At 43.7% G+C, this 19,998-nt stretch overlaps 1 protein-coding gene across 6 annotated transcripts in view; it reads left to right on the top strand.

The window, feature by feature from the left end:
- Positions 1-19,998, top strand: part of PIGG (phosphatidylinositol glycan anchor biosynthesis class G (EMM blood group)) — a 686,115-nt gene that overhangs the window by 380,207 nt on the left and 285,910 nt on the right. For all 6 annotated transcript variants that reach the window (XM_075352634.1, XM_075352635.1, XM_075352632.1 and 3 more), the window contains one exon: positions 13,454-13,595. In XM_075352634.1, the coding sequence (XP_075208749.1) occupies positions 13,454-13,595 (142 nt within the window). The remainder of the gene's footprint in view (positions 1-13,453; positions 13,596-19,998) is intronic.

The following is a 19,998-nucleotide window of genomic DNA, read 5'->3' on the forward strand; positions in this document are numbered from 1 at the left end:
CAAGAGGCTCTAGTTGGGGGATGAGTGCTCATCCAATTTAGTATAATGCCCTTCCGGGCCAAAAACAGGACATTTTTTATTAATAGATTCTGATCTTGGGACCAGGAGTGTACATCTACCACACCGAATAAACACAGAATTGGGCTCATAGTAACCGTTTTTTGAAGTATGGTGGAAAGAGTCGCTATAACCTCACCCCAATAGGAGTGAATGACCCGGCATTCCCATATCATGTGCCAGAAATCTGCACCATCTCTCCCACATCTCGGACAACCCACCCCCACCAATTTATTCATCTTTTCCAGTCTCTGGGTAGTGATATAACTCTGGTGTATTATGTATAATTGGATCAGTCTGTTATTAATTGCGGGAGAGACCAAAGTGTGGGATTCGACAATGTCGTCCCACACTACGTCATCAATTTCAGAAATCTTGGCACTCCACTTCTCCCGGACAGTAAGAGGACTGTTCATGGCTTTGGCCTGAATGAGAGAGGAGTATAGTTTGGAAATAAGACCGCCAGGGCCCTGTGATCTGATAATTCCAATGATTGGGAAGGAAGAGAATCTAAAGCTGGTGTCACACTAAACGACAGCGACAACGACGTCGCTGTTACGTCACCATTTTCGGTGACGTAACAGCGACCTTGTAAGTCGCTGTTATGATCGCTGCTTAGCTGTCAAACACAGCAGAAGCAGCGATCATAAGGTCGCTGTGCTACATGTTCAGAGAGCAGGGAGCCGCGCTTAGCGCTGGCTCCTTGCTCTCCTGCAGCACACATCGGGTTAATTAACCCGATGTGTGCTGCAGCTACATGTCACAGTTCAGAGAGCAGGGAGCCGCGCTTAGCGCTGGCTCCTTGCTCTCCTGCAGCACACATCGGGTTAATTAACCCGATGTGTGCTGCAGCTACATGTCACAGTTCAGAGAGCAGGGAGCCGCGCTTAGCGCTGGCTCCTTGCTCTCCTGCAGCACACATCGGGTTAATTAACCCGATGTGTGCTGCAGCTACATGTAACAGTGCAGAGAGCAGGGAGCCGCGCGCACTGCTTAGCGCTGGCTCCTTGCTCTCCTTGCTACAGTATACATCGGGTTAATTACCCGATGCATACTGCAGCCACATGTCACAGGGCAGGAGCCGGCGCTGGCAGCAAGAGCGGAGGCTGGTAACCAGCGTAAACATCGGGTAACCAGGGAAAGGTCTTCCCTTGGTTACCCGATGTTTACGCTGGTTACAGCTTACCGCAGCTGCCAGTGCCGGCTCCTGATCGCTTCATTTCGTCGCTCTCTCGCTGTCACACACAGCGATGTGTGTGTCACAGCGGGAGAGTGACGACCAAAAAATGAAGCTGGACATTCAGCAACGACCGGCGACCTCACAGCAGGGGCCAGGTCGTTGCTGGATGTCACACACAGCGACAGCGACGGGACGTCGCTGCAACATCACAGAAAATGGTGACGTAGCAGCGACGTCGTTGTCGTCGTCGTTATGTGTGACACCAGCTTAACACCACGACCAGAGAACTGAGCCCGAAAGGCGTGCCTGATCTGGAGGTACTGAAACCTGTGAGTTTCCGGCAGATCGAATTCCACTCGCAGTTGCGCAAAAGGGCGGAGTTCACCATCACGGACAATTGAACCCAGGGAGACTATTCTGCGATTCCTCCATTCACCAAAACCCGGCAACCCACAAAAGTGTGGAAGGTCCAGGTTATCCCATAAGGGGGTCTCAATTGGTATGTCATGGAATCCGAATATGGCTTTGGCTTCTTTCCAAATCCTGGCCCCTAGTTTGTGTATCGGAAGGACACGGCCCTCAGGGGCTCTCTTGTGGTCTGTCAACAATGGCCATAGGAGATCCACACCCGTGAATTCTGCCAAGAATCCCTCCAGAGAACCTCTCACTCCAGGAAGTGTCCATTGACCCAGATATTTCAATTGTCCGGCCAGTTAGTATATATTAAGATCAGGAAGGGCCATACCCCCCAGGTCTTTGGGTCTCTGTAATTTGGCTAATTGGACTTTCAATCTGGAAGCACCCCAGAAAAAGGTGATCATTAAGGAATCCAGGGTCCGAAAGAAGGAGCGGGGGATCTGCACAAATACATGTTGGGTAATGTAGAGACACTTTAGTTGCACTATCATTTTAAGAAGGTTAATCCTTCCCGCCACTGAAAGCGGTAGCTGGTTCCATCTATTAAATTTCTCCCCGAGGTGTGATAACAGGGGGGCAATATTTCTTGCTATCATCTCCGAAGGGCTTCTTGTCAGTATAATCCTAAGGTATTTAAAGTGATCTACCACTGGAACCCTACATATGTGGGTGTTCGCCGTTTCCTCTCTGTCCCGAGACAAGAAGAGGAGGTACGACTTTGACCAGTTTATTGCCAGGCCCGAGAACTCCCCGAATCGGACAATTAGTTCCACAGCCCTAGGAATGGAGGAATCCAGATCAGATGCAAACAATAACAAGTCGTCTGCATACAGAGACAAGCGTTCATCTCCCTTACGGCGCTTCACTCCTCGGTAGATTGGGTCCGCTCGAATGCGCACCGCCAACGGCTCCATGGCCAGGACGAACAGGAGAGGGGATAGGGGGCATCCCTGTCTGGTTCCCCTCCCCAGGGGAAAAGTTTCCGCCACCCACCTGAATGTTAGCAGATGGTGCTTTATATATAATCTCAATCCATCTAATGAATTCGTTGCCGAAACCAAAAGCCCGCAGCACCTCCAGCAGGTATGGCCACTCTATAGAGTCAAAGGCCTTGGCCGCATCCAATGAGACCAGAGCCCAATCCTCCCCTAACTTGGTGCCCATCTGTAAGACCACCTGCGCCCTCCTCAGGTTATCCGAGGTACTCCTACCCGGAATGAATCCAGACTGGTTTTCATGTATTATGGAGGAGATCACTTTGTTGAGTCTAGTTGCTAGCATTTTGGTGAGAATTTTATAGTCAGAGTTCAACAAAGAGATCGGCCTGTACGAGCCACAGTCCAATGGATCCTTGTCTGGTTTCAACAGCAGATCGATGGTTGCCTCATAGAAAGAGTCAGGCAGGCGTCCCCTGCGGAACGACGCCCCAACCGTTTCCAGGAGGGCTGGAGCAAGCCCCCCCTGATATTTGTCAAATATTTCAATCGGGAGTCCGTCCGGACCGGACGCCATACCCCTGTTAAGGGCCCCCATCGCCTCTACCATCTCCTCCATACTAATGGGCTCATCCAAGGCCGATCTCTGGGCCGAAGTCAATCTGGGAAACTCCAGACCTTGTAGATAGTCAGCGATCTCCTCCCTTGACACTGTCAGTCTGGATTCATATAGGTTCCTATAGAAATCCAAGAACACCTCCAGAATACCATTGACGGAAGTGACTGGTTCGCCACTAGGGTCTCTAATCTTAAGGACCGCAGGTGAACTATTGGATTGGCGCACCAAGAACGCTAGTAAACTACTAGATTGGTTCCCTTGCTCAAAATACCTCTGGTTCGTGAAGAAGACATGTCTCTTAGCCTTATCTTGCAAGTACAGAAGCTATTTCCTCCCAGCCTGTAGCCATTGAGATCTGTTTTCCTCAGATGGGTCCGAGGTAAATCTATGTTCTAGCGTTCTATTTTGAGTGGCCAATTCCTCCTCCTCTCTGGCCGCCTGTTTCTTGAGATAGGAGATAGAGGAATGACAACATCCCCTCAAATACGCTTTAAGTGCATCCCAATAGGCCGAGTGATTTTCTTCTATGGAATTCGTATCAGTATATGCCCTGATTTGATCAGGAATCCTATCATTGGTTCCAAAGAGTGAAAGCCACCAAGGGTTAATTTTCCGCAATAGTTTGTGTGATTTACATCCCTACCATTTAATGCCTACAAATACTGGGGGGTGATCTGATACTGATCTGGGCAGGTGACATACCGATTGTATATGAGCACAGACTCTCTCGTTTCCACAGATGTAGTCAATTCTAGATAGAGAATTTTTCCCCGGAGTATAACATGTATACTCTCTCAGTACTGGGTTATAAAACCGCCACATGTCATACCATCCCACCTCCTGTAGGAATGTACTCAGTCTAGTTTGTATCGTAGGGGAGATCGGGACCTGTCGGGTGCTGAATCTATCCAGTCCTGGGTTATTAATCAAGTTAAAGTCCCCCATGCAGAGCATCAAAGTTTGTGGGAATTGTGAGGCAAACTTAGCCGCCTCATACAGTATCGAGATTCCCGTCGCAGGGGGGATGTATATGGCCAGAATCACTATCATTACCCCATCAATATGAGCCTGGATAAACACATACCTCCCATCATTATCCTTTATAATCTTACCCGGGTCCCAACGCAGTGTTTTGTGGATTAGCACTGATACTCCCCTAGAATATGAGGAATGAACAGAATGAGCTGACCATTGAACCCAAGGCTTCTGAAGCACTCTAGTGGTCTCCAACAATAAGTGGGTCTCTTGTAAACATACAATCTGAGCTTTGGATCTTTTGATATGTGCGAATACTGCCGCCCTTTTCCTGGATGTGCCCAGTCCCCGAACATTCCATGTCATCAAGCTTAAAGCCATTGAAAGATATCACTCGGTAGATTGAATGGAAAATGTCAATAACTTAACCTACAGTAGAACGTGGGTAAACGTACCCTTGAATGCAAACAATCGGCTGCACTTACGCAGCCGACAAGAACTGGTCCAGTAGTGTGACCAGGAGAGATTTTCCCTAGCAACGACTAGGGTGAACCAACGTGGCCAGATGGTGTACTTGGTACGGGGGTGTCCTCAAACAAGGACTGAAGCGTCTCCTGCAGTCCAATAACTTGAATTTTGTCAGTTACCTTGCTACATAGTCTTTAACATGCATAAATAAGAGAAAGAAAGCTATATCAATTTTATTTACATGTGAGTTTTTGATTGCATTTTATCCCATTTTTTTGTCAGCTGTTTTGTTTGTTTTTTTTTTTTTTGCTTAAATATACAGAATTAGTGGAATATTCTTTTTCAATTTTTTTTATATACTGAATTTGTTAAAATAAAAATATTTGTACAGTGTTTTTAATTTCCTTGTCTACTTCTTTACTTAGTGCCTATATGGGACATTAACTTTTGTTACTCTGATTACTGGTATAATATATTGCCAAGCATTGCAATATATATCGGCCAGTGCTGCACTGACAGAAGCCTCTTAGACCATGCTTCTTGTATGGTCTAACAGACATGCCGTCGATGGCTGACCTGGAGGTCATCGTGCCATCCTCAGGTTGCCATGGCGCAACGATTAGACACCTGTGATCACGTCACAGGGCTCCTGATTGGGTTTGAGATTGAGCGTACTCCCCTACCAACCTTATAAATGCTCCAATTGCTATTGAATGCCATCAGGGGTGACCCAGGAGCTGTCCCTGGCTGTGACAGCTGGACCTCAGCTATAAGTTAAGCCGAGCTCCCAAAGGCAATGAACATGCCATACATTTACTTCATTTTGCAAGAACCTTTTCCCAACCATGACGTAAGTGTATGTCAAATGTTGTGAAGGGATTAATGTAGTTTATCAATTTTTTTTGTCAAAATTATTACGTCCAGACTATCCTACATTTTAATGGACTTTAGCGATCCAGATCAGGCGGGATTCTTGGGAGGAAGGAAGGCTATGGACAACACTACCAAGGCATTGAACCTTATTCATAGGGCCACAATAAAGTGCCAGCCACTTATGCTATGCACTAATGCAGAAAAGGTATTTGATACAGTAAACTGGTCTTTCATAAATGAGACACTCTGTAGCCTTGGGCTAAAACTAGTGATGAGCGAATAGTAACCATTTGTGTTCGGATTATTCATAACAAATCTGTCACAATGACTATGGGATAGTGGGAACCAGGGCTCCTAAGCTGACCCTCAAGCTAGGGGCCCTATGCTATCTCTAACCTCAGAGTAACTCAGGAACACTGTAGATGTGGTGCTAGTACTGCGCTGATGAAGATGCGACACACATCCAGGAGAGGTATAATGCAAGGTGGTTTAATTCAACAAGTTTTGAAGTGTTACCCCACTTCTTCATCAGGAAATCCACCAGTTTGACATACTGGTGGATTTCCTGATGAAGTGGGGTAACACTTCGAAATGCGTTGAATTAAACCACCTTGCATTATACCTGTCCTGGATGGGTGTCGTATTTCCAGCAGCGCAGTACTAGCTCCACATCTACAGTGTTCCAGAGTTAGAAAAAAACCAAGGAGAAAATTGTAGAAAAAAATACCCTGACTATAAATAAATAAATAAATTGCAAGTGCTTAATAAACAGGGTACTTAGTATATACATTTTTGCAAAAAGGTAAGAAGCTGTCTCACCTCGTCACGGTGTACCCATCTGAGACAGTCCCTAACCTACTAAAGTTAAAAACATATTCTGTACCTGACTAGTGTCATGTCAAAACTTCAACATGGATGGTAAAGTGGTTAGCTGGGTCCCAGGTTAAATACACAGCAAAAAGTGAGAAGCAGGTAATTGTTCAGCCTCAGTATCAGGAGGGCTGCACCCCCAACTTGCATTAAAGCAAGATAACAGACAAAAAAAAACAAAAAAAAAAAACTGAGCTGTAACAAATACTCAATAAACATGCAACATTACAAGCATGTGAATTGCAGCCTCAAGACTAGAAAAAAACCAAGGAGAAAATTGTAGAAAAAAATACCCTGACTATAAATAAATAAATAAATTGCAAGTGCTTAAGTGTTCCAGAGTTACTTTGGCTTTTTTAGCACGTGGACTCTGCAGCAGCAGGTCACATGCTTAATATCTGGTTGTGTGATACACAATCCAATAATGTGAGCACATTCTCTTATTACTTTTATTCTGTGTTACTGGGTAAGACCCTATTGTGCTTTTTCTCTCCAGCTTTTTAGCTCTAACCTCAGGCCCTGAATTGATTCCCCCACCCCCCAGGGATTGACGGGACAGGAAGTGTTGAAAACTACAGATAAAGACCTACAATTGAAAATCAGAACTCTGTCACACAGCACACACTACAAAGGTAAAGACAATAGGAGGCTCAGGAAATAAAGCGGGTAAAATTCAGAGCCGTTCCAAGAAAGAGGCACAACTTAAGCGCAACTTTCACCAGAGAGTCTGGGACACCACACCTCACAGACCGACATAGAATAAAGTATAGCTGGTATGGTTAGAAGGATTCAACCAGCATGAACAGGAGAGGCGCAGATGTTATAGGTCTCCCCACAACATGTGATTACAGGAGCAAGCAGCTTAGCAGAGATTAACTCTTGCTTATCTGCCTATGAATAGGCATACAGCAGGTAGACATCCGAGTCTACCTGTATTCATCTCAGACACCAGAGAAACAATCGGGCGAATTGTATCTGCAATCTGAACAGTGCCATGACAGTCGGTGAAGTTTGTTGAAAACTCCGTGTGACAGAATCGCAAAGTACTATTCTGGTAACCTCACAAATAACGAACCTAATGTAAGTTAATGGGGATCCCAAGCATTTTTCTTGTTGTGAAGATTACTGTAATAGTACTCGGTATTTAGTAACAATTATCTGAACACAAATTGTTACTATTCGACCATGACTATGTAAAACCTAGCCTGCTATGTTGGATCTCCATTTCATACACAAAGCCAACTGCTAGTGTAAAGGTAAATGGAATTCTATCACAGTAGTTTGTCATGTGTAATGGCAGATGTCAAGGGATGTTATCTCCTTTTAATCTTTATACCTATATAGCAGCCCTTTCTCAGGAGGATTCTGTCCAATACTCACATTACTGCCCCTTGTATTCACGGCTCTCCTTACAAGATGGTGGCTTATGCAGATCATTTGCTTTTCTTCATTACCAATCCGGTTATATCCCTTCCAAACTTCATGGCAGAATTCCTCTTATACAGTGGCTTATCTAATTTTTAAATTAACCTTTCCAAATCAGAAGCCCTGAATGTCATAATTCTGCCATTTTCCTTGGCTCCCTTAAGGCCCTGTGCACACTGGAAAACGGAATTTCCTTAAGAAAATTCCGCAGGGTCTGAAAGATTACCGCACCCGCGGTAAAAAATCGCGGCAAACCGCACCCGAAAACCGCATGCGGTATTGCCGCGGTTTTGCCGCGTGCGGGTTTGTACATGTGTTTTATTGCATTCAATTCAATAAAGCACATTGAAAAAATAAATCATTTCCTTCTGAGATAGATAGTAGATAGATAAATAGACAAATAGATAGAGGGATAGACAGAGGACAGATCGCTGCATTTCTCCCGAGCGGTAATGTGTTGTTCGCATTACCGGCCGTGGGAAATGCCCTGTGGTTACCTCTGCTGTCTAGCTGCGAGGCTGCATTCAGCGCTGTGTCAGTCGCGGCTGGCAGCAAGCATCGCAGGATGTGGATTACGCCGGAGCTGTGTGTTTTGGGGGGGGTTAATAAAAGGGTGAACGAGGAGGCTTATTTGTGTTTTATTTAAAATAAAGGATTTTTTGGGGTGTGTTTTTCACTTTACTTACGGTTGATCATGTCAGCTGTCTCATAGACGCTGCCGTGATCAAGCCTGGACTTAGTGGCGGCGATCCGCCGCCATTAACTCCTTATTACCCTGTCTGCCACCGCATCACGGCAACAGGAAGAGCTGGGGACACTCCGGTACTGCCGCATAATGGATGCGACAGTCCCGGGGCAGCTGCGGCTGATATTCTCGGCTGCGGGAGGTGGGAGGGACATTAACCCTGCCCCCCGTCCTCCCCCAGCCTGAGAATACCGGGCCGCCGCTGTGTGCTTACCTCGGCTGGACAGTAAAAATACAGCGGAGTCCACGTGTTTTTTTTTTTTCTATATTTCCGTTTGATTTCTATGTGTATTCTATATGTCTGTGTGTGAGTGCGATCTGTGTGTATTCTATGTCTGTGTCTGTGATCTCTGTGTATGTTTACTCTGTTCCGCTTCCTCTTCCTGTCATAATGACATCACTTCTCTGCAAACCGCAGGCAGCGATGTACATTACCACAGGTAAACCGCGAAATACCGGAGGGAATAACGCAGGAAAACGCAATGAACCGCACAGAATTTGCTGCCTGCGTTATTCCCTGCGGGATTTCACGATTACATTGCAGTCAATGGAGTGAAATCCTGCAGCGACGTGCGGAAAAGAAGTGACATGCAATTGTTTTTGCTGCGGGAATCCCGCAGCAAAACATGCAGCTGTCAAGATCCGCATAGTGCGCACAGCATTTTTTTTTCCCATAGGTTTTGCTGGTGAATCACTGCAGAGATGTTATGAACATTTTCTGCAGCGAAACATGCAGCAAAACCGCAGGAAATCCGCGGCAAAAACCGGCAAGTGCGCACAGGGCCTAAAGGCCGCTTTCACTGCAATTTATGAAGTGCTGCCTTCATTATTTTTTGATTATATATTGACTTTGGAAACAGTCTGGACCAACGGCATTGAAGTGGGAATAGTGCTGCTGTATATTTTTTTGTCTCTAATTCTATATTAAGGCTTCTAATTCTGACTGCCTGCACGTGCATCCCTTTGTTTTGTTTTTGTTTTTTTTTTTTTTTTTTAAAAAAAAAGACTCCATTCTGACAGTATTCCTCTGCTTCTCTAAAATTAATGAAGGGATGTTAATTGACCTCTATTGGAAATAATTGACCGTTGTTATAAAACCTGGTTATACTGGTTGGAATTTAGAGCCTCTGTTAAATCACGGGCCTTTATTGGGGAAACCTGTGTCTGTAATCATAGAACCCCTGTCTGGAATACCTATTACCTGCCCTCCCCTACTAAACACAACCTCCCCTCCACCTTATATCTATCATGTTTTTTTCTACCTTTTTCTTCTCTTTACTTATCTATGTATCTCTTTTTATGATTTTGATATGTCATTCAATTTGTGTTGTCATTGTGGCTTTATAGTAGTATAGCTATTGTTTTGAAGTATCTTTAAAGCGCATGACGTCATCCCTGTGAGCACCGCTAGTCTCCACACACAGCCGCGGCCGGCAGACAGGAGGAAATCCCTGTGCTGCGGAGATCGTTGTTGGTGAGTGTACTGATTCATTGCACCCTGCGCTGATGATGGTGCGTGGGGGACAGTGAATACAGCCGCACATGATCACTCCAGGCTGTAGTTGCCAGGGGTGATCATGCGGGCCGGCTCTTTACTATGCGCGCACCCCCCGCCCACCTGTCAGCGCTGGCTTCAGCGCTGAGAGATGATGGGCGGGAGGATGGGCGCGCATATTAAATGAGCGGGCCCACGTGGTCACGGCAGGCTGCTGCAGCCTTCTCATGCCCCCAATGACCCGCTCCACCACAGCACCCTCATTACCAGCAGCCCTACATTCAGAATATAAGACGCACCCCCCACTTTCTCCCAACATTTGGGGGGGGAAAAAGTGCGTCTTATAGTCTGAAAAATACGGTAGCTTTTGAAACACTATAAGTAAAGTTTGTAAAATGAGCAGCTATTTGAGTGACAGCAGCTGCTGATCAATTGATAAATGGGGTGAGTATTTCTAGTGATTCACGCCCCCCTGAATATCGACCCTCCCTCTGTTTATGCTAATTTTATTGTAGACTCGTTTTACTAAGTGACTAGAAGGAGCTGTGCTGATGTCATGCCCATGTGACCAGAAAGGTCGAGGCATCAGCCAACAGAAAAAAATGTTGCTTCCTGGTATACAGCTATGTTGTCTGAGGCCCTGCCCCTTCTGGTCACATGGGTATGACATCAGAACAGGTCCTTCTAGTCAGATAGTAAAAGGATTCTATAATAGAATTAGCATAAATAACGAGTAGGATGGATAGGCAGGGGGTGGGAATCTCTAGGAATACCAACCCCAGCTATCAGCTGATCGGCAGCTGCTGTCACTCAAAAAGCTGCCCATTTTACAAACTTTACTTGCTTGTGTTTCAAAATCTATACATCCTAGCTGACACATAAACGTATGTATAGAATCAGCATGATAGTGCCAGTATAGTACTGGCTTTATGTTATATAGAAAAAGCCTGGTGATTGGTGTGCTTTAATTATCTCACTGTCAAGATAATACTTTCTACTCATCATGGCAGTTTCTATTAATATTATCTTGCTTTCTGATATTGCCTGTTGGTTACTGCACATTCTGTGCCTTATGTGTTGTTGCTTTTTTTTTTTTTTTTAGTCAATAGATAAAAAATTAAAAAAAATAAAAAAATAAATATATATATGTATATATGTAAAAATATATACTGTATATACCGTGTGCAGAATTATTAGGCAAATGAGTATTTTAACCACATTATACTTTTTAATACATGTTGTCCTGCTCCAAGCTGTCTAGGCTTGAGAGGCAACTACATATTAAGTAAATCAGGTGATGTGCATCTCTCTAATGAGGAGGAGTGTGGTGAAACACCCTATATAAAGTGTGCTTAATTATTAAGCAACTTCCTTTCCTTTGGCAAAATGGGTCAGAAGAGAGATTTGACGGGCTCTGAAAAGTCCAAAATCGTGACATGTCTTGCAGAGGGATGCAGCAGTCTTGAAATTGCCAAACTTTTGAAGCGTGTTTGTGACGGGGGAGTTCAACAGAGCAAAGGATGGACGAGGCCGAGGGACGATCCAACAGGTTTATTCACAAGAACACTGGAACAGCATACGATAAGTCCACGTAAAACAGATTCGGGGGCCCTTCCCGACAATCCTCGGACCGGATAACAAAGTAATCGTCCTTACAGTAGTCCAAAGAGTTCCACACAATCCCACGGGCCACTGATCTCCAGTCTGTAACTGTCCCTACACCGGCTATAGGATGCAGCCTCTGCTATTCCCTCCCAGAGGATCAATCTTCTTTCTTCAAGTTTCACACAGACTGACTGAATCTCCAAGGTAAGCAGAGTTTACACTAGTTGGACTCTAGGCCCACCTCCCCCTACTCCCAGGGATGGAAGTGCCTCAAGAGGATACAACCTTGCATTTTAGGGGGTGATTACCTACAACAATAGAAATGTACACAGAAGTAGTTCAAATAAGACAATGAACCCAGCTTGAAATAGGAATCTGTACAGCAAGATACACCTCCCCCAAGGAAATACATGAATTACAACTAATACAACCAGGAAAATATACATATCATGACATAGTATCACAGCATATACAGTGAGAGGGTAAATTACATCTTCACAGTGATCACCAAACAATCAAGCGTTTCATGGCAAATAGCCAACAGGGTCGCAAGAAGTGTGTTGGGCATAAAAGACGCAAAATAACTGCCCCTGAATTGAGGAAAATCAAGCGTGAAGCTACCAAGATGCCATTTGCCACAAGTTTGGCCATATTTCAGAGCTGCATCATTACTGGAGTATCAAAAACCACAAGGTGTGCCATACTCAGGGACATGGCCATGGCCAAGGTAAGGGAGGCTGAAACCACCTTTGAACAAGAAACATAAGATAAAACGTCAAGACTGGGCCAAAACTGATTTTTCAAAGGTTTTATGGACTGATGAAATGAGAGTGACTCTTGATGGGCCAGAGGCTGGATCAGTAAAGGGCAGAGAGCTCCACTCCGACTGAGACGCCAGCAAGGTGGAGGTAGGGTACTGGTATGGGCTGATGTCATCAAAGATGAACTTGTGGGACCTTTTTAGGTTGAGGATGGAGTAAAGCTCAACTCCCAGACCTACTGCCAATTTCTAGAAGACAACTTCTTCAAGCATTGGTACAGGAAGATGTCGGTATCATTCAAGAAAAACATGATTTTCATGCAGGACAATGCTCCATCACATGCATCCAACTACTCCACAGCATGGCTGGCCAGTAAAGGTCTAAAAGATGAAAAAAAAATGACATAGCCCCCTTGTTCACCTGATCTGAACCCCCTAGAGAACCTGTGGTCCCTCATAAAATGTAAGATCTACAGGGAGGGAAAACGGTACACCTCTTGGAATAGTGTCTGGGAGGCTGTGGTGGCTGCTGCACGCAATGTTGATCGTAAACAGATCAAGCAACTGACAGAATCTATGGATGGTAGGCTGTTTAGTGTCATCATAAAGAAAAGTGGCTATATTAGTCACTGATTTTTTGGGGTTTTGTTTTTGCATGTCAGAAATGTTTATTTTAAAATTTTGTGCAGTTATATTGGTTTGCCTGGTGAAAATAAACAAGTGAGATGAGAATATATTTGGTTTTTATTAAGTTGCCTAATAATTCTGCACAGTAATAGTTACCTACACAAACAGATATCCTCCTAAGATAGCCAAATCTAAAAAAAAAAACCACTCCAACTTCCAAAAATATTAAGCTTTGATATTTGAGTCTTTTGGGTTTCTTGAGAACATAGTTGTTGATCAATAATAAAAAAAAATCCTCTAAAATACAACTTGCCTAATAATTCTGCACACGGTGTATATTTTGTATGCATACAACACGTCAGACAGCATTTACTTTTACTTATTTTATTTTTATTCCCACAGGATGAAGATCCATCGTTTCCAAGTTTAATTGTTGTTTGTGGTGATCATGGGATGTCAGAGGCAGGAAGTCATGGAGGATCCTCTGATGAAGAATTGCAAACTCCGCTCTTGCTTATTAGTTCAGCATTTCACAACAAAGCAGGTACTACGTTGTTAAAAAAGACAATTAAATTAGGCACTTGTAGTTGTGTACTGGACCTAGTGAAACTAGCAATGTAACCTGCATATTTTGGGACGTTGTTCCTTCCAGGTGCTGGTTTCTGTAAATGCACATTTTCTCTCTCAGCTCTCTTGCTGAGTTTGTTGGTTGCACTCTTGTGATCTCAGAACCCTGATGCTCATAATATAACATCACCCAATTTATCTCCACCCTTTTAATAATGTTTTATGTGTATTTTTTCAAGTGAAGATTAAGGTTTTTGTACACTTACCCATGTGTTTTAGAATATACCTATCATACACTTCCATAACAATTGTGTTCTCCAGGCCCAGACTGCCTATTGGGCAGATCCTCAGTGGGATGCTAACATAATGGGCCAACTGGTTCTCTTTTGCACAATGTAGTAGCGGACGAGATCCACACACAGTCCTCAGCATTAGTATTGTTCAGAGCTCTGTGATGCATCAACCCCAGCTCAACCTCCTCTTTCTTACCTGCACACAAAATTCCCTCTCCTCACTCTTCATTAGGACCACAGTAAGGCGTGAATGTTGCCCATCAGCAGGAGATCTGGTGGTAGGAAATGTCAGTAATTTTGTCTCTTCACCATTTGTGGACAGTTGGTCTGAGTGTCACAAATTGATGCTGGCACCTATTGGCTCTAGGAGTAGGTCTGCTCACTCTACAGTAGGAAGGACCCTCACTATTCCTGAGGGGACAGGCCATCAATGCACTACACTCTTCTCCATAACAGCTAAGATTCCCTTTTCCACAGCTGTCTTCTGACTAACTGCTGTCTATATGCTGCAGTCTCTTCCTCTCCTCATTGGAGGCAGTAGGTTCGGGAATGGGAGAGGAAATTAGTGTTTGCACAGCCTGTGATAAGGAAGAAGTAGCCAAGATCCTAGTCCCCTTCTGTGTTGTCTTTTCCTTAAGGTACCGTCAAACTAAGAGACGCTCCAGCGATCCCACCAGCGATCTGACCTGGCAGGGATCGCTGGAGCGTCGCTACATGGTCGCTGGTGAGCTGTCAAACAGGCAGATGTCTACAGAGATCAGCCACCAGCGACCAGTGTAATGACGCTGTGCTTGGTAACCATAGTACACATCGGGTTACTAAGCAAAGCGCTTTGCTTATAGTTACCCGATGTGTACCTTGGCTACGGTTGCAGGGAGCAAGGAGCCGGCTTCTAAAGCTGCGGACGCTGGTAACTAAGGTAAATATCGGGTAACCAAGCAAAGCCCTTGCTTGGTTACCCGATGTGTACCTTGGTTACCAGTGTCCGCAAAAGCTGGCTCCCTGCTCCCTGCACATTCAGATTGTTGCTCTCTCGCTGTCAAACACAGCGGGAGAGCAACAACTAAAAAAAATGGTCCAGGACATTCAGCAATGACCGGCGACCTCACAGCAGGGGCCAGGTCGTTGCTGGATGTCACACACAGCGACATCGCTAGCAAGATCGCTGTTGCATCACAAAAACCGTGACTCAGCAGCAATGTTGCTTAGTGTGACGGTACCTTTACTGACCACTAACTTCTGACACTGGTTATGGCTGCGGTCCTGGGATGCAAATATATTACACTTGATCCCTGGGGAACAAAATTATGTAATTTAACATGTAGATGAAAAGGGGTAATATTTGATATAACAAGTGCCCCTGCAATAAAATACATGTGGGATGCACAAAAAGACAATTACAGAAGCGCATCAGTGAACAAATGAATATTATTGTTATAAATGTAGAGATCACCACTTTGTCAAAGTATCATGCGCTAAACTATGGAGGTAATTTTATGGAGACAGAAATCTGGGTTATACAGAGAGTTTGAGCCCTTTGTTGAGGAGGGGGCTACATAAAAACTGTGTTGAGGGTTGAGACCAAATGGATATTTGTGCTTTACGGATTAAAACCACGTGGGTTGAACACAGAGTTATTAGCATTTTATTAATTTTAATATGTTGCGGGTCTGCACACCTGATTTTATTAATGATGTATGAGGGGAAAACTCCTATAAAAGATTAGGAAGCTACGTAAAAGATTGAGACAGATGTTCTCTGAAACATGTAGGATTAGTAGCTAGTCTTAAGCTACATGTTGTAGTTTGCAAGTGACATCACAAATGGCAATAAGGAGCAGCAAACAGGAGCTTCACCTGTGGAGACGGACTTAGCTACTGGCCATGACAGTTTCCAAATTACTCAACTCCTCATTTTCTGAATTTTAAACTACAATGCCTTGCGAATTTAGTCATCCCTCTTGGCATTTTTTGTGTTTTGCTACCTCACTCCCTGGAATTTTACGGTTTCTTTTTGAGGGTTTGCATCAGTTATGTAGAGAACAACTGTGAACATTTGTTTGTCATTTTATTGTGATGCAAACAACAAATAGGACAAAATAACTGAAAACTTCACTGTTCATAAATATTCACCTCCCCCCCCTAAACACAGCACTTTGTTGAGCTTACTTTTGCAGCAATTACAGGTGCAAGTCATTTTGGATAAGTCTCTAGAACAGATTTCTGTATCTTGCCACTGGTAATTTTGCCCATTCCTCAAGCCAAAACTGCTACATCTCCTTCAGTTTAGATGGTTTCTTCTGGTGAACGGCAATCTTCAACTCTGACCACAGATTCTCACTTGGATTAAGGTCTGGCCTATGACTAGGCCACTCTAATACATTTACACGTTTCTCCTTAAACCACTCGAATGTTACTTTAGCAGTATGCTTTGGGTCGTTGTCTTCTTGGAAGGTGCACCTCCATCCCAGTCTCCAATTACTGACAGACAAACAGGTTTTACTCAAGAATATGCGTGTATTCTCTCTCCATGCAGCTTCCCCTCGACTCAGACCATTTTCCCTGTCCCTGCTGCCGAAAAACCTCCCCACAGCATCTTGCTGCACCCCTATGCTTCACTGTGGGGATAGTGTTCTTGGCGTGATGGTGGCCACAAAGTTAAATTTTTGTCTCATCTGACTACAGCACCTTAATCCATACATTTGGAAAGTTTTCCACACATCTTTTTACCATAATCAAAAGGTGTCTTCCAATTTTTTACTGTAAGTCAAATCTTTGGTCTCTGTGCTTCCTCTCTGATTAATGCCCTCCTTGCCTTGACTGAGAGTTTACTGGGTGGCCCCCTCGTGGCAGGTTTGTTATGGTACTATTTTCTTTCCATTTGAAGATAATGGATTTGATGGTGCTGCGGGGGATCAATCAGAGATTGGTATATTATTTATTTATTTATTTATTTATTTTAGAACCCAGCCCTGACTTGTACTTCTCAACAACTTTGTCTCTGACTTGTTTGAAGATCTCCTTGGTCTTCATGGTATTGATTGATTAGTGGCTCCTCTTGCATAATAGTATTGCAGCCTCTATGGCTGGCACTGGCCAGCGTGAGAATGTAATCATCCAGTGTATTCACTGGACGCTGGTTCAGCATTGAATTCTGCGTATGTGGCTTAACCCCTTAGTGACGGAGCTAATTTTCACCTTAATGAACAGACCAAATTTTGCTATTCTGACCAGTGTCACTTAATGAGGTTATAACTTTGGAACGCTTTAACGGATCCCAGTGATTCTGAGATTGTTTTTTCATTACATATTGGACTTCATGTTAGTAGCAAATTTTGGACAATATTTTTTGCGTTTATTTATGAAAAAAAATGAATTTTGGCAAACATTTTGAAAATTTTGCAATATTCAACTTTTAAATTTTTATACCATTAAACCAGAGAATTCTGTGACACAAAATAGTTCATAAATAACATTTCCCACATCTCTATTTTACATCACCGCAATTTTGGAAACATTTTTTTTTTGTTAGGAAGTTAGAAGAGTTCAAAGTTCATTAGAAATTTCTAATTTTTACAACAAAATTTACAAAACCATTTTTTTAGGGACCACATCACATTTGAAGTGACTTTGAGAGGCCTAGGTGACAGAAAACACCCAAAAGGGACACCATTAAAAAAACTGCACTCCCCAAAGTACTCAAAACCACATCGAAGAAGTTTATTAACCCTTTAGGTGCTTCACAGGAACTAAAGCAATGTGGAATGATAAAAAGCAAAAATTTAAATTTTACCTAAAAAATGTTGCTCTACCCCAAATTTATTCACTTTTAGAAAAAATAACACAATAAAATGGACCCCAAAACCTGTTACCCACTTTCTTATGAACGCGCTGATACCCCACATGTGGTAAGAAACCTCTGGTTGGACAAATGAGGGCGCTCGGAACAGAAGGAGCAATATTTTAATTTTGGAAAGGAAATTTGGCAGAAATAGATTGTGGCCACCATGTTGCATTTACAAGTCCGCTAAGGTACCTAAACGGTAGAAACCCCCCACAAGTGACGCCATTTTGGAAACTAGACCACTCAAGGCTTCTATCTGCGGTTATAGTGAGCATTTTGGACCCACAAGTACTTCACAGATTTTGATAACGTTACATTGTCATATTGAAAATTTTATTTTTTTCTCAAAAATGTTGCTTTAGCATCAATTTTCTCACTTTTTCAAGAGGTAATTCCAAAAATTGGACCCCAACGTTTGTTACCCACTTTCTTATGAGCGCGGTGATACCTCACATGTGGTCAGAAATGTTTGTTTGCACAAATGGGAGGGCTTGGAACGGAAGGAGCAATATTTGAATTTTGGAAAGGAATCTTTGCTGAAAAAGATTGCGGGCACCATGTCGCATTTGTAGGGCCCCTAAGATACATAAACAGCAGAAACCCCCCATAAGTGACCCCATTTTGGAAACTAGGCTCCTCAAGGAATTTATCTAGATGTTTGGTGAGTACCGTGAACCCCCAGGTGCTTCACAGAATTTTATAATGTTGAGCCATGAAAATAAAACTTTACCACAAAATTGTTACTTCATGCAGGTATCTTTTTTTCACAAGGGTAACAGGAAAAAAATCACCATAAAATGTATTGAGCAATTTCTCCTCAGTTCTCCAATACCTCATATGTGGTGGAAATTAACTGTTTAGGTGCACGATGGGGCTCGGAAGAGAAGGAGCACGATTTGACTGCAAAATTGGCTAGAATTATTAGCGAATGCCATGTCGCATTTGGAGAGCCCCAGCGGTGCCTAAACAGTGGAGCTCCCCCACAAGAGACCCCATTCTGGAAACTAGACCTCTCAAGGATTTTATTCAGGGGTATAGTAAGCATTTTGAACCCCCAGGGGCATCACAAAAATGTTGCCCTTGCAGCAAATTTCTCACTTTTAGGCTATGTGCCCACGATCCGGCGACACCGCGTCTAGTACACAGTGCCAGTCCTCATGCGGAGATGTGAGTGTTGTCCACTGGAGAATGCAGCTGCCCGTGACCACGATCCAGGCTGCTGCTGACTTTAGCTCTATTCTCTCCGCAGAGAGCACTTGTCTCCTCAGCATAAATTGACATGCAGCAGCGCCAGAAGTCAGTTTATGCTGTGAAGAAAATAAGCACGGTGGGAACGGGATTTCTAAAAATCCTTCCACTGTGCTTTTACTGTATAATGCAGAATTTTAGACGCAGCAAAAACACAGCGTCCAAAATGCTTGAATCCCTAATCGCGGACACGCAGCCTAAAAAGCTAGGAAGGATAGATGGATGGATAGATAGACAGACAGACATCAAACACATGTATGATGTCCCACCCCCTACATATTCTAAGCTGGTACCCTTTAGTGACTTTCATGTGGCATTAAAGGGTGCCTAGCCTTCTATTTAGCCAAAAAAATAAATAATTAAAAAAAAAAAACAACGTGGGGTCCCCCCATTTTTGATAGCCAGCTAGGGTAAAGCAGACGGCTGCAGCCTGCAAACCTCAGCTGGCCGCTTTACCTTGGTTGGGGATCCCATTTGGAGAGCACCACAGGCTATTTTTTTTTATAATTATTTATAAATAAATAATTAAAAAAAAAAAAGTGGGGTCCCCCCAAATTGGTTTATTAGCCAAGGTAAAGCGAACAGCTGTGGTCTGGTATTCTCAGGGTGGGAAGGTCCATAGTTATTGGCCCTTCCCAGCCTAAAAATTGCAGGTCGCAGCCGCCCCAGAAGTGGCGCATCCATTAGATGCGCCAATCCTGGTGCTTCGCCCCGACTCATCCCGTTGCCCTGGTGCGATGGCAAACGGGGTAGTAAATGGGGTTGATACCAGATGTGTAATGTCACCTGGCATCAAGCCCAACAGTTTGTGATGTCATGGCGTCTATCAGATACCCAACATCACAAACTGTCAGTAATAAAAAAAAAAAAATTATTTGAAAAAAACACTCCCCAAAACATTCCCTCTTTTACCAATTTATTGTAAAGAAAAAAAAATCTGATCAGCAGTAATCCAATAAGGTACTCCCACTACGACTCTGGACCTTCTAGAATATG

This window comes from Anomaloglossus baeobatrachus, chromosome 1 (assembly GCF_048569485.1).
Source record: "Anomaloglossus baeobatrachus isolate aAnoBae1 chromosome 1, aAnoBae1.hap1, whole genome shotgun sequence".
Taxonomy (NCBI): domain Eukaryota; kingdom Metazoa; phylum Chordata; class Amphibia; order Anura; family Aromobatidae; genus Anomaloglossus; species Anomaloglossus baeobatrachus.